This window comes from Siphateles boraxobius, unplaced genomic scaffold, assembly GCF_051911475.1.
Source record: "Siphateles boraxobius isolate OS27281-9 unplaced genomic scaffold, OSU_SipBor_1 111, whole genome shotgun sequence".
NCBI lineage: Eukaryota > Metazoa > Chordata > Actinopteri > Cypriniformes > Leuciscidae > Siphateles > Siphateles boraxobius.
Window position 1 is genome coordinate 651,878 of NW_027508713.1, and position 12,772 is coordinate 664,649.

Genomic DNA, 12,772 nt, shown 5'->3' on the forward strand with positions numbered 1-12,772 from the left:
TAAAGCAGTGAATGAATTAAATAAACAAATAAAAACCCAGCTTTAAATCACAGCAGCTCTTAGACTCACTGGGATTGTGATGACGCTCTGCGCTATGAGAGAGAGCGATTGTTTTTCATATGGGTGGAGTTTATGGGTCTAGTTTCCAGGTAACTAAACTCACAACTTAAAGAAGAAGAAGAAAAGAAGAGACACAATTTTGAGGCTTTAAACTGGATAAAATTTGATAATTAAACAGCCACTTATTTTGTGGTAAGTTCAGAAATGATTCATGTAACCTTGTAGTTATCCAAATGAGATACTATTTGTGTTTTGACTTCATTACATGAAATTTAAAACCCTCAATAGCTCTTTCAAAAACATCGACGATTAAAGTGTTTACGTGAATTTTGATATGCATTTAGATTTACTTAGATCAATAGCCTATACCTATATTTTCAAAACAAATACTGGTTTATATCCTGATATGTGTATATCGTGTGTGAAAAGATCAAGATATTTCTCTTCCAGGACACTTTTTAATGCACAGAAGTTGTTATTTTCTATTGTAATCAGACGCAACATCAGTGATCATATGATTGTTGTTACTGTTGCACAAAGAAATGAGGCATGCAATGTTTGTTGTTACATAAATAACTAACACTTTTACCTGTAATGCAGGTGTGATGCATTCAGGGCAGTAAAAGCAGTGCTGAATTTATACAGGTTTTTTGCAGTGTTGAGCGACGCAATGGCCAATCAAAAATGTCTTGAATTTGCATTTAGTCTTGCAGTGTAAATGCAGATGAATAGATTTGAAAAATATTTGAAGGCTACATGCATGAATACTAATAATTGCAATAAAATAAATATTAGCATTATTTATGTGTAAAAAAAAAGTAAAAAAATAATATATATATATATATATATATATATATATATATATATATATATATATATATATATATATATATACATATATATTAAATAAAATAGGTAAATAGGAAGAACATGGAATATACCTGAATATAACAGAAATTCCTGAACACAAGTAACTCAAGATGTCTGAGATGGACCATTAACTTTCAAATATTACAGAGGTCATAAATAATGTGACTAAAAGCAGATTCTAGCAACTGTTGGTCAGTTCAATTTAAAAACTGTCAGAGTTATGACAGCAACTGCAGTTGAACAGCACAGTTGCAACTGTGGTTCTACTAGTTTGGGCTGAACTGCAGTTGGGCTGTATTGAGGTTAACCAGTATGGCACTGAACTAGATCTAAAACTACAATGAACTATATTTGCACTAACATAATGTGAAGGTAATTAAACTGCATTGATCTTCAACTGTACTGCAGTGTCCACCCAAAAATGAAAACTATGAATTTTTTAACTATATTTTTAAAACTTTGTTTCCATGTAAAAGGTCAATCAACTACAACACGTTTTTGAGAATGAGAGTAAGTTATCAAATTGAGTCACCATAGAAAATGAGGACACTGCCTCTAAAATGAGTTCTTCATCTCCTGGATCAAGCTGTGAGCCTATGGAGAGTGATCAGTCCACGAGGAATCGACCCTCTGGATCCAGTGATGCAACACTGACCTCTGACCCCTGGTAAGACAACAGCCATGTTATCATTTGTCAGATGTCTTTTATTAGAATGAAGGTCAGTGTATTCCTGAAGCCTGAGGTGGGTCAGTGAGCGAGACTCATGGAGACAATACCATCACATAGAGACAAAAAAAAACAAAAAACTTTATTTTATTTAAAACAAATACTTTATACGTTCACTATTTATTCATTTAATTTCTAGTCTACCCACCTCTGATCAATCTTGGTACTTCTGCGTTTCAGCACTCATGTTACTGCCAATTTTGGATGAAATACTTTGTTATATTATTATTTCTGAATTGGTGTGGATAACAGGTTAAACGTACATTCAACCTATAGACAGTAGCCCATGCTTATGGCTTTTTTTTTTTAAAGAAAGGTTTAAAATGCTGTTTTATTTGTCTTTTGACAGTATCAGAAGGAGGAAGAGACAGAGATCAGAGTTTCCAGAACACAGCGGTGTGTCTCTAAAGAGTAATGACTCTATAAGGTTACCCTATAATTTCAGAGATGGACCAGTGACTTCTGAACCTACGTTAGTATAAACATTTAATAATTTTCTGCAGAGGTTGTAATTTGAAGAGATGCTTCAAAATATTATCTGCAAATAAATATATTTTTGATTCGTCTCCAACGGTCATTGTAATGTCATTGTATTTATTTATTTGTTTTGCTATCTCCTTTTAATTTTTTTCAGCAGAGGGGATATACATGAGCTGGTCAGACCTGCGTCTTTCTCAACATTCCACTGTCGGACTCATATCAGTCACACAAAAACCGAAGCAGTCCTGCAGACACACACACTGGAGACTGGAGACCTGCAGAGAGTCAAAGACCAGCACAAAACCAGCATGAAGATCAAGTACGAGAGATTTTATGAGGGAAATAAACTCCAAGGGAATGAAACCCTCCTGAACAGCATCTACACACAGCTCTATGTCATGGATGGAGAGAGAGAAGGAGTGAATGAAGAACATGAGGTTTTACAGATGGAGAAAACAGCCAGAACACAACACTCACAAGACACTCCAATTTTCTGCAATGACATCTTTAAAGCCTCTCCTGAACCAGGATGTGAGGAGAAAGACCAAATCAAGACTGTTCTTACTAAAGGCATCGCTGGAATCGGGAAAACTGTCTCTGTGCAGAAGTTCATTCTGGACTGGGCCGAGGGAAAAGCCAACCAGGATGTAGATTTCATGTTTGTGCTTCCATTTCGAGAGCTGAACTTGATCCGAGATCATCAGTACAGTCTTCACAGGCTTCTGCTGGACTTTCATCCTGAACTTCAAGATCTGGACTCAAAGATTTATGAGGAGTGTAAAGTTGTGTTCATATTTGATGGTCTGGATGAAAGCAGAATCACACTGATGTTTTCAGATGCTCAGAAAGTTTCAGATGTGACTGAGACTTCATCAGTGGGTGTGCTGATGTCAAACCTCATTAAAGGAGAGCTGCTTTCCTCTGCTCTCATCTGGATCACCTCTAGACCAGCAGCAGCCAATCAGATCCCCTCCAAATACATCAACCGTTTGACAGAGATTCAGGGATTCAATGAGCCTCAGAAGGAAGAATATTTCAGGAAGAGAATCAGTGACGAGCATCAAGCCAGCAGAATCATCTCTCACATCAGAAGAGCAAGAAGCCTCCACGTCATGTGTCATATACCCGTCTTCTGCTGGATCTCATCCACTGTGCTTCAAAAGCTCCTGAAAGAAGATCTGAGTGCAGAAATCCCTCAAACTCTCACTGAAATGTATATCCACTTCCTGTTGATTCAGATCAACATGAGGAATCAGAAGTATGAAGAGAGAGATCCAGAGAAACTCCTGCAGTCCAATAGAGAAGTGATTGTGAAACTTGCTGAAGTGGCTTTCAAACAGCTGATGAAGGGCAATGTGATGTTCTATGAGGAGGACCTGAGAGAGAGCGGCATAGACGTCACTGACGCCTCAGTGTATTCTGGGATTTGCACTGAGATCTTTAAGGTGGAATCTGTGATTCATCAAAGGAAAGTCTATAGCTTTGTTCATCTGAGCGTTCAGGAGTTTCTTGCTGCTTTCTATGTATTTTACTACCATGTGAACACAACTATGGAGAGACTGAAGAATTTTTCTTCAGTACAAAATTTGCTTAAAGGAGCAGTAGATAAAGCCCTTGAGAGTGAGAATGGACAGTTGGATCTGTTCCTGCGGTTCCTGCTGGGCGTCTCACTGGAGTCCAATCAGAGACTCTTACAGGATCTACTGACACACACAGAGAACAGCTCAGAGAGCCTCAGGAGAACCACACAGTACATAAAGGAGAAGATTAAAGAGGGACATGGACTCTCCACTGAAAGATCCATCAATCTGTTCCTCTGTCTGCTGGAAGTGAAAGATCAGACTCTGTCCAGAGAGATTCAGGAGTTTGTGAAATCAGACAAACACTCAAAGAAGAAACTCTCTCCTGCTCACTGCTCAACAATCGCCTACATGCTTCAGATGTCAGAGGAGGTGCTGGATGAGCTGGACCTCAAGAAATACAACACATCTGATGATGGTAGAAGAAGACTGATGCCAGCTGTGATCAACTGCACTAAAGCTCTGTGAGTGTTTAATCCATAAATTATCAGTTTCTGTTGTTGTTTCAAGTAATGTATCTTCAAGAATAATTTACTCAGTTTTAGATTTGATTGTCATTTAAATGAATGTTCTCTTGGTGTTTTTGAAATGCCAGTTATAGAAAGGGGTTAACCCTCTGAGGTCTAAGGTGTTTTTAGGGTCCTTGAGATGTTTTGACATGCCCTGATATTTGTGCCTTTTTCAGTTTCCTTATAAACATATTAATGGCAAAGGTGTAATTAAACTCTATTTAGCACAAACAGGGCTACCATAATATGTGTGCAACATTAGGGCTGGGGGATATATCGCATGACATTGTTATGTGCATCTCGTCAGTAAAATGGTAAATGGACTGCATTTATATAACGCTTTAACAGATCCAATGGCCACCAAAGCGCTTTACATATTGCCTCACATTTACCCATTCACTCACTCATTCATATACACCGACGGCGGTGTCAGCCATGCAAGGCGCCATCCAGCTCGTCGGGAGCAGCTGGGGTTAGGTGTCTTGCTCATGGACACCTCGACACTTGGTCAGGTGGAACCGGGGATCGAACCACCAACCTTTCAGTTTGTAGACAACCTACATGAACCACTGAGCCACTGCCGCCCGAAAGCCAGAACCGGTTCCTTGAGTGGTAAATCACCTTCACCTGCTTCAGATGGAAGATATGATGCAGATATGAGTGTTAAAGTTAATGAGATAATTAAGTGATTAATTTAGTGATGATTGAGCATTATTGAAGACACCTGATGTTAACAAGCAGAGTCACTGAAGGAGAAAATCACAAATTGTAAGCCACCGTTATGGCGATCAGTGTTTGCTTTAGTTGGACTCTTGACCCTTATACTTTCATTTTACATTTTGTTTGTCTGCTGTTATTGATTTATAACAGTCAAATGAACAAAGAAAAGTGTAATCAGATGGTGTTGGTTATGTTTTGGCATAATCATGCTGTGATCTGAAAAATTAAACTTATTGAGATAGTTTGGTTTAACTTGCTAGCAACAGCTTTGTGATTCAGCAGCATATGATTATTAGTATTTTTCTTATAATCCGAAATATTTAATAAACATTGTTCTGATCAAAATACTTTCAAATGAATTTATTTATAAACACAGAAATCAATAATCAGCCTGTGAATCTCAACAATGGTGACATTAATAAAGCATGTTGCAGTGGCTGCCACCAATCACAACTTATTAATGGCTCCCATCATGCATTGCGGTATGAATAAATTATGATCTGAATTGTCTATGTAATTTACTTTTCCTAATTGAATATTCTGCTCGTCACCATTGTTGAGATGCATTGACTGAATCTTGACATCTGTGTGTGCCTAATAGAAAGATTTTTTTTAAAAACAACTTAAGAAATCCTTTGTATTATACCTAGAATTCTGGATATTTATGCAGAATCACAGTTATGCTGTAACCAACAGCATAAATCACAAGCATAAAGTTCAAATGAAGATGGCCATAATATAACCAACACCATTAGATCACTTTTTTTCTTTGTTCATCTGGCAGTTATAACAGAGATACAACAGCCAAACAAAATCTGAAGTTAATAATATAAGGGTCAAGAGTCCAACTAAAGCAAACAATGATCGCCATAACGGTGGCTTACAATTTTAGATTTTCCCCTTCAGTGATTCTGCTTTAGGTGTCTTCAATAATGCTCAATCATCACTCAATTAATCACTTAATTATCTCATTAACTTTAACACTCTTGAGTATGGACTCATTTACACTCCCAGGAGTGTTAATTTAACGCTGGAGTTTTTGCTGTGTACAAAGAGCCGTAGTTAACTGACAAGCTGAGCCATATCGCATTAATTATCGCTGGTGATATGTCCGCCATATTAATGCGATATGGCTCAGCTTGTCAGTGAACTACGGCTCTTTGTAGTAAATGCCGCTCCATCTGAAAGCAGGTGAAGGTGATTTACTACTAATCAAGGAACCGGCTTTACTGACGAGATGCGCATAACAATGTGATGCGATATATCGCCCAGCCCTAATGTACATGTTTGTATTTTTGATAGAATATTGTTTATGCATGGTTATTAAAAAAAACAAAACTTTCTGTTGTTTCTGAAGTTTCTGAAATAAGGCCACAAAACACATACTAAATAATATGTGTCCACAAGACTTTTGACTAATGGATGTTGACACCTAGAGTTTTTGCTTCAAAATGATCTGAAAATCATCCTGCCTAATCATTTACACAAAACAATACATTGATTTAAATGTTATAAGACACTTTTTGTTTGGAAAGGCAATATGTGTGGAGGCGTGTTCACACCTGAGAAGACAAAGACCTGCATAATGTGCCCCTTAATGAGGAGGGACATGTTATGCATAATGAGCATAATGAGCCTTTCACACAGATGTGTCACTGGGTACCAAAGAATACGAGGACACAAAAGAAATTATATATATATATATATATATATATATATATATATGATATGCATTATATATATATATATATATATATATATATATATATATATATATATATATAAAATGCATCGATATCCGTATAAATATATATTTTTTTTTTACAATTAGAACCAATTACAAATAGCTTACAATTACAACTACAATTACAATTTTAACAATATTTCAAGTGTATTCTTTCTTTGTAAAAAGTATACATTTTATCATACGTATTTCAGAGGTAAGGATTCATTAGTTTGAATATTGGAACAAACACTATAATAACATCTTAGTTGATAATTCAATATACCTACTTTATTTTTGAAAAAAACATTCCATACTATATATATAACATATGAGTTAAATATATAGTCGTTCACTTTATATAGTTAAATAAAAAGTCTTTTTTTACAGTAGCCAAAACTAATCAATGAAATCTTGTCTAAACATTCATATTATTTAGTCTGTAACATACTGTGTTTATGATATATTAGCATATGTTAATTTGCAGTTTGTTGCTTGTACAGACATTTTATTTCAACATATTTCAGTCCATTTTTACTCATCTCAGTAGGCTATAGCAATATAGTTTGGATGTGTTCATCTAAAAAATAAAATGTTTACTAATGTAGGTGCGAGAGTGAATGAACAGCACAGACACGCGCTCTATAACTGTAGTAAACAACAGCTTGTGTTTTGTCTCTCTTTCAGTCTTGCTGGCTGTAATCTCACTGGTCAGTCATGTGAAATTGTGTCATTAGCTCTAAAATCCTCAAATTGTGTCCTGAGACAGCTGGATCTGAGTAACAATGACCTGCAGGATTCAGGATTGAAGTTGCTTTCTGATGCACTGAAGAGTCCTAACTGTAAGCTGGAGATACTGAGGTGTGTAAGATTTTATATTAGATATGTTGGATGACCAGTAATTTCTATTCAAGCTAGGAATATTTAGTGCTAATAGTGATTTAAGCACAACAATGGGGACATTATCACACTGATTGAGGATGGTCTGGACTTTTTTGGTGGCAACTTCAACAGTTTGCAAAGAATTGCATCAGATCCTCTCCATATTTATAGTTGGATATCTCTTTCTTTAAAAATATACATTTAGAAGCATGTTAACATGTAAAAAAAAACTTATGTATGTTTGTAGATGATCTGACCGTGTGTCTGTAGGTTGTCCGGCTGTATGGTGACAGGGGAAGGCTGTGGTTATGTGTCTTCAGCTCTGAGATCAAACCCCTCACACCTGAGAGAGCTGGATCTCAGCTACAATCACCCTGGAGATTCAGGAGTTCAGCTGCTCAACGACAAACTGGAAGATCCAAACTGCTCACTGGAGAAACTCGAGTATGTATCAAGGGAGTTTCATGCAAGATTACTAATACTGCTAACTTCAGTTGGGTGAAATTAGATGAACTACCAGCAATGATGGTGTACTTTGCAAAAGAAATCAAGTATTAATTTATCAATAATTAACACCAAATTTGAATCCAATCTTGGTGTGACGACTTTGTCTTGAAAACAGCTCAAAAACTTATTGTTGCACTTGTGTGCACAGTTCTTAAGGGAATTTCCAGCATCATGAAGTTGCCACAGTTCCAAGATTAATGATGGTGAGATCAGATATCTGTGTGGATAATACCGCCTATTGTCTAATTATTATTATTTTTTTGCATGAAAAAGTCTCAGTATTCGCAAAAGGTATGTTTTGAAATCTAATATTGATATGTTGACAAAGGTATATATTGATAAAAAAAAACATTTATTTATAAGGCCCTTTATGGGAGTACCGCAGCTGTCAACTATGATTGGACGGGGAATTTATTTTTCTAGTTTTCATTCTTTTTCCCGTTTTTTTGAGTCGACATTGGGCTGGAAATCTTTCTGGGACCTGGAAACCGTGCCTTCAGATCACTTGAAACCAGACATATTTCTGCACAGTTAACCCTTTGGGGTCTGAAAACGCGCTGGCGCGTTTTTCTCGATTTTTTTCACATAGCAACAAAATAGACCTAAAATACTCCGTCATTTTTGGTCATACAGACTTAGGAAATATGAAAAAATTATCTAGGCTATGTTTGTTTTGTCAAAAATAAAGTCATCAACTAAGATGTTATTATAGTGTTTGTTCCAATCTAGGCTTTATTCAAACCAATGAATCCTTAACTTTGAAATACGTGTGATAAAATGTATACTTTATTTTTTACAAAGAAATATTACACTTGAAATATTGTTATTTTATTTGTTGCTGTAATTGTAACCTTTTTAATAAAATAGCAAAGAATATATTTACAAGGTAGATGTAAACAAAATCTTAAAAGGTCAATATAAGCCTTCTCTTCAAATCATTTTTATTGTGTTTTATTAGCGACAAATTTGGAGAGAGGATACATATCCAAAACTTTCTGAAAATACAGTATGAGAATTAACTACACAATTACTAGAAATGTTCACCTTGGATATTATACTGTTTGCAAGCAAAAATACAAGTGGAAAAATACTATTTTTTTCGAGATGTTTCCAACTGTGAACCAATTTTGTAGTATATATATATATATATATATATATATATATATATATATATATATATATACTGTATATATTTTTTTTCTTTTGTCCTTTTATTCTTTCTTGTGGCTTGTGCCACACCTTAGACCCCAGAGGGTTAAAGGATCATTGTCTGCTTGTGTACACATGCATAAAGTATGTAATGGAATAAATCTAACCCTTGGTAGAATCAAATGTGCTCTTGTGAGAGTTAAATCTATTTAAACACCTTAGTTGTTTAGTCGCTTGGTCTTGACTTTATTTTCACTATCTTCTGGAGGCTGTTGGTTTTTGAGCTGATCTGTCTTTGAAGCTCTTTAGCTATTAGACTTTATTATATTGTTTCTTTCGATATTTGGCTTCCTATATCTTTTTCCCTATATGAGAGACTTGTTTAGATAAATAATTATTCATTAATCTTAATGTGCAGACTGATATTTTTTCATGCACACTTTTAATGAAACAATTTTGGTTTATATTTGTCTCCCTCTAGTGTGGACCATGGAGACCCCTTTAGAATCACACCAGGACTGAGAAAATGTAGGTCTCTCTCACTCGCACACACACACACACACACACACACACACACACACACACACACACACACACACACACACACACACACACACACACACACACACACGTGTACTTAACATTGTCACATTGCAAACACTTAAATTGTTTTTACACACCTCCTTCATGTTCTCATCTCTCTTCTTGTTTTCAGATGCCTATGATCTCACACTGGATCCAAACACAGCACATGTTAAACTCACTCTGTCTGAGGACAACAGAAAAGCAACACATGTTAAGGAGAAGCAGTCATATCCTGATCATCCAGACAGATTTGATGGCTTTGAGCAGGTTCTGTGTGGAGAGAATCTGACTGGACGCTGTTACTGGGAGGTTGAATGGACTGGATTTAAGGCAGATATAGCAGTGACTTATAAAGGAATCAGCAGGAAAGGTGGGAATGACTCTTGGTTTGGATGCAGCGACAAATCTTGGAGTCTGTACTGTTCAACTAATGGATTTACTTCCTGGCACAATAATGTGAACAATAGCGTACCTGTCCCATCACCCTTTTCTAACAGAGTAGGAGTGTATGTGGACGTGTCTGCCGGCACTCTGTCCTTCTACAGCGTCTCTGACACACACACTCTCACACACTTACATACGTTCAACACCACATTCACTGAACCCCTCTATGCTGGATTTGGTGTGTTTGATTCCTCACTGTCACTGTGTCAGATTCAACAACCTGCTGTGAGACACAACGGAGACACACAAACTTGTTGCTTGTAAACTAGCTTTTAGGGAATCTACTTGCTAGTGTATGTCTAATGCAATAATATTTCAATTTGCAAGAAGGATGTAAAGCACACAAACACATGCACACACGCACGCACACACACACGGACGCAATTATTTCCAGCAGAGCCGGCCTGAGGCATAAGCGAACTAAGCGGCTGCTTGGGGTCCCCTTTAACATATTAAATAACTTAAGTGACATAAATGAATGAATGGATATGAATAAATGAGTAATTCAAGACAAGAAAATTCTAAATTTCATGATCAATATACCTGCCTAGTGCCTACAACTGCTGCTGTGTCTGCCAGCATAATGCACATAAACTTGACACCTCGCTCGCGTGCATAGACAATTCGTGTGCAACTGCGCATAGTTACGGTAATGTTAAGCCATGTCACAAAAAGGACGTATCCCTCTGGTGCCGAAAAGGATAAAAAAGAAAAGTACAGAGGAGGAGAAAAGAGAGCAAGATAAAGGTATGTTTGCGTGATTATTTAAAGTATGTTTTGTGCAACACAAATTGTGCTCACTTGAGGTAGCAGCTGGTCATGATCTTATTTAAGCCATCACCAGAGCTATATCCCTGCCATCAGCAGTGAAGTTTCTCCCATTTATTTACATTTGTCTAGGTGTATTTCACGTATCAATAGATATCGGTTTAAGTTCAAGAAAACAGCATTGCTGTACGTGTTGAAGTGAACGTTACAGCGTCTGTAACATTACAGCTTCATAGGCAAAAATGGCGCATGTGCGCTCTGCTCTAAGATCTTTGGTAAAAGATGGTATTGGTCAATTATGAGAAAATATACCATGTTGGGTGGGGCGACTCCTGTGATGAAAATAGACTTCAATTTTATTAATATGGTGGCGAGTGATGTAGCAGTGCTAGCCTCATATTTAGGCTGGAGTAGATCACCATGTAAAGTGTTAACAATAGTGCAATTATGCCTCATTTGCAAATAGAATATGAATTGTTAGGTGTGGAATTGCTTGTTGATGAGTGTAAGTAATGATGGTAATTGAAGACTAAGTTGACTTGCTGTTATTAGTATTAATAACAAAGATGGCCAAGCAATACCGTACAATGATGTCATCAGTGACTTTGCCTCCATAAAAGCCAGGCAGGAAATATTTTGAGGACAGTTACACTGTATTGAGGCAGTTGAGAAATAATAATATTTTCACAGTTTTCAACAATAATTGTCATTGCTGAACCCTTGCTGTTATTATGTTTCTGATTTCTCAGTTTTGTAATTATTTTAGCAAATAATTTATTTGATATGTTTTGAGACAGTTTGTTTTTAGAAGCTTCAAAGAGCTAGTAAAAGAGTAAAGTAAAAGTTACACGTTTTAAAAACAAAAGTGGAATTCTGACACACTTTCATTATTGAAGTATCTATTTTTTTTGTAACATTCTATTTTTGATTATATTAATGTTTGTCTATTTTAGTTTTATTTTGTTGTTGAAGATTGCATATTTAATGCACATTTGCAAATAATTTATTTAATGTTTTGTGACAGTTTTTTTCCAGAATTTTCAAAGAGTTAAGTAAAAGAGTTAAGTAAAACTTAAAACTTTTTTATTCAAGAATCTATTTTTATTAAGTATTCATTTTGTATGAATACATAACCTCATTGTTTTGACTTATAATGTAACATTTTATCATGACATTTGTGTCAATAATCGTCAAGCAAAGGTGACTCCGCGTGGTGGGAGGGGGCCCCCAAATTAAATTCTGCTTAGGGCCCCCAAGAGGCTCGGGCCGGCTCTGATTTCCAGTATGGTGTAGTGTGTATGTGTGTACATCCAAGGACTTTGTGTTTGCTAAGACAGATTCACAAATTGCCTGCTACTGGGATGTCGACATTAAATGATTGCTAGAGCTAGTTAGAGTAAAGCTTGAGTATATTAATGAGATTGAGTTTTTTCAGGACTTATGGGAGGTCTTATAAAAGCTACTGTAGATGTTGGTTCGGCAGCACTAATTTATACATTCAAGAATTTAGTTGTTTAGTCATTTTTCGCTCATTCTGTTTAACACTATTTTCATTTTTAAAATTCTTAAATAACTACATTTCTGAGCAGTTCATATGTTTGATTTTGTGTTGTTGCCACCTTGACGCATTCTTACATTTTTTTTTCTGTTTATATATTTTTGTTCCTGTATTTTGGATTTGTCAAAATATTTTGCAAGGTAAGCTAAATATGAATAAACTAAATTAAAGTTGAAATAAAAGTCAAAATATAAATGAATATGACTGAAT

At 36.0% G+C, this 12,772-nt stretch overlaps 1 protein-coding gene across 3 annotated transcripts in view; it reads left to right on the top strand.

Annotated features, from left to right (window-relative positions):
• Nucleotides 1–10,755, top strand: part of LOC143705724 (NLR family CARD domain-containing protein 3-like) — a 137,695-nt gene extending 126,940 nt beyond the window's left edge. The window contains exons 1-8 of one of the 3 annotated variants that reach the window (XM_077197518.1): nucleotides 77–252; nucleotides 1,407–1,597; nucleotides 2,007–2,129; nucleotides 2,292–4,181; nucleotides 7,357–7,530; nucleotides 7,822–7,995; nucleotides 9,689–9,735; nucleotides 9,923–10,755. In XM_077197518.1, the coding sequence (XP_077053633.1) occupies nucleotides 1,491–1,597; nucleotides 2,007–2,129; nucleotides 2,292–4,181; nucleotides 7,357–7,530; nucleotides 7,822–7,995; nucleotides 9,689–9,735; nucleotides 9,923–10,500 (3,093 nt within the window). In that variant the 5' untranslated portion in view covers nucleotides 77–252; nucleotides 1,407–1,490 and the 3' untranslated portion in view covers nucleotides 10,501–10,755. Of the gene's footprint in view, nucleotides 1–76; nucleotides 253–1,406; nucleotides 1,598–2,006; nucleotides 2,130–2,291; nucleotides 4,182–7,356; nucleotides 7,531–7,821; nucleotides 7,996–9,688; nucleotides 9,736–9,922 lie in introns of those variants that run through there. The other 2 variants (XM_077197519.1, XM_077197520.1) reach the window with 2 other exon arrangements.
• Nucleotides 10,756–12,772: the final 2,017 nt, after the last annotated feature.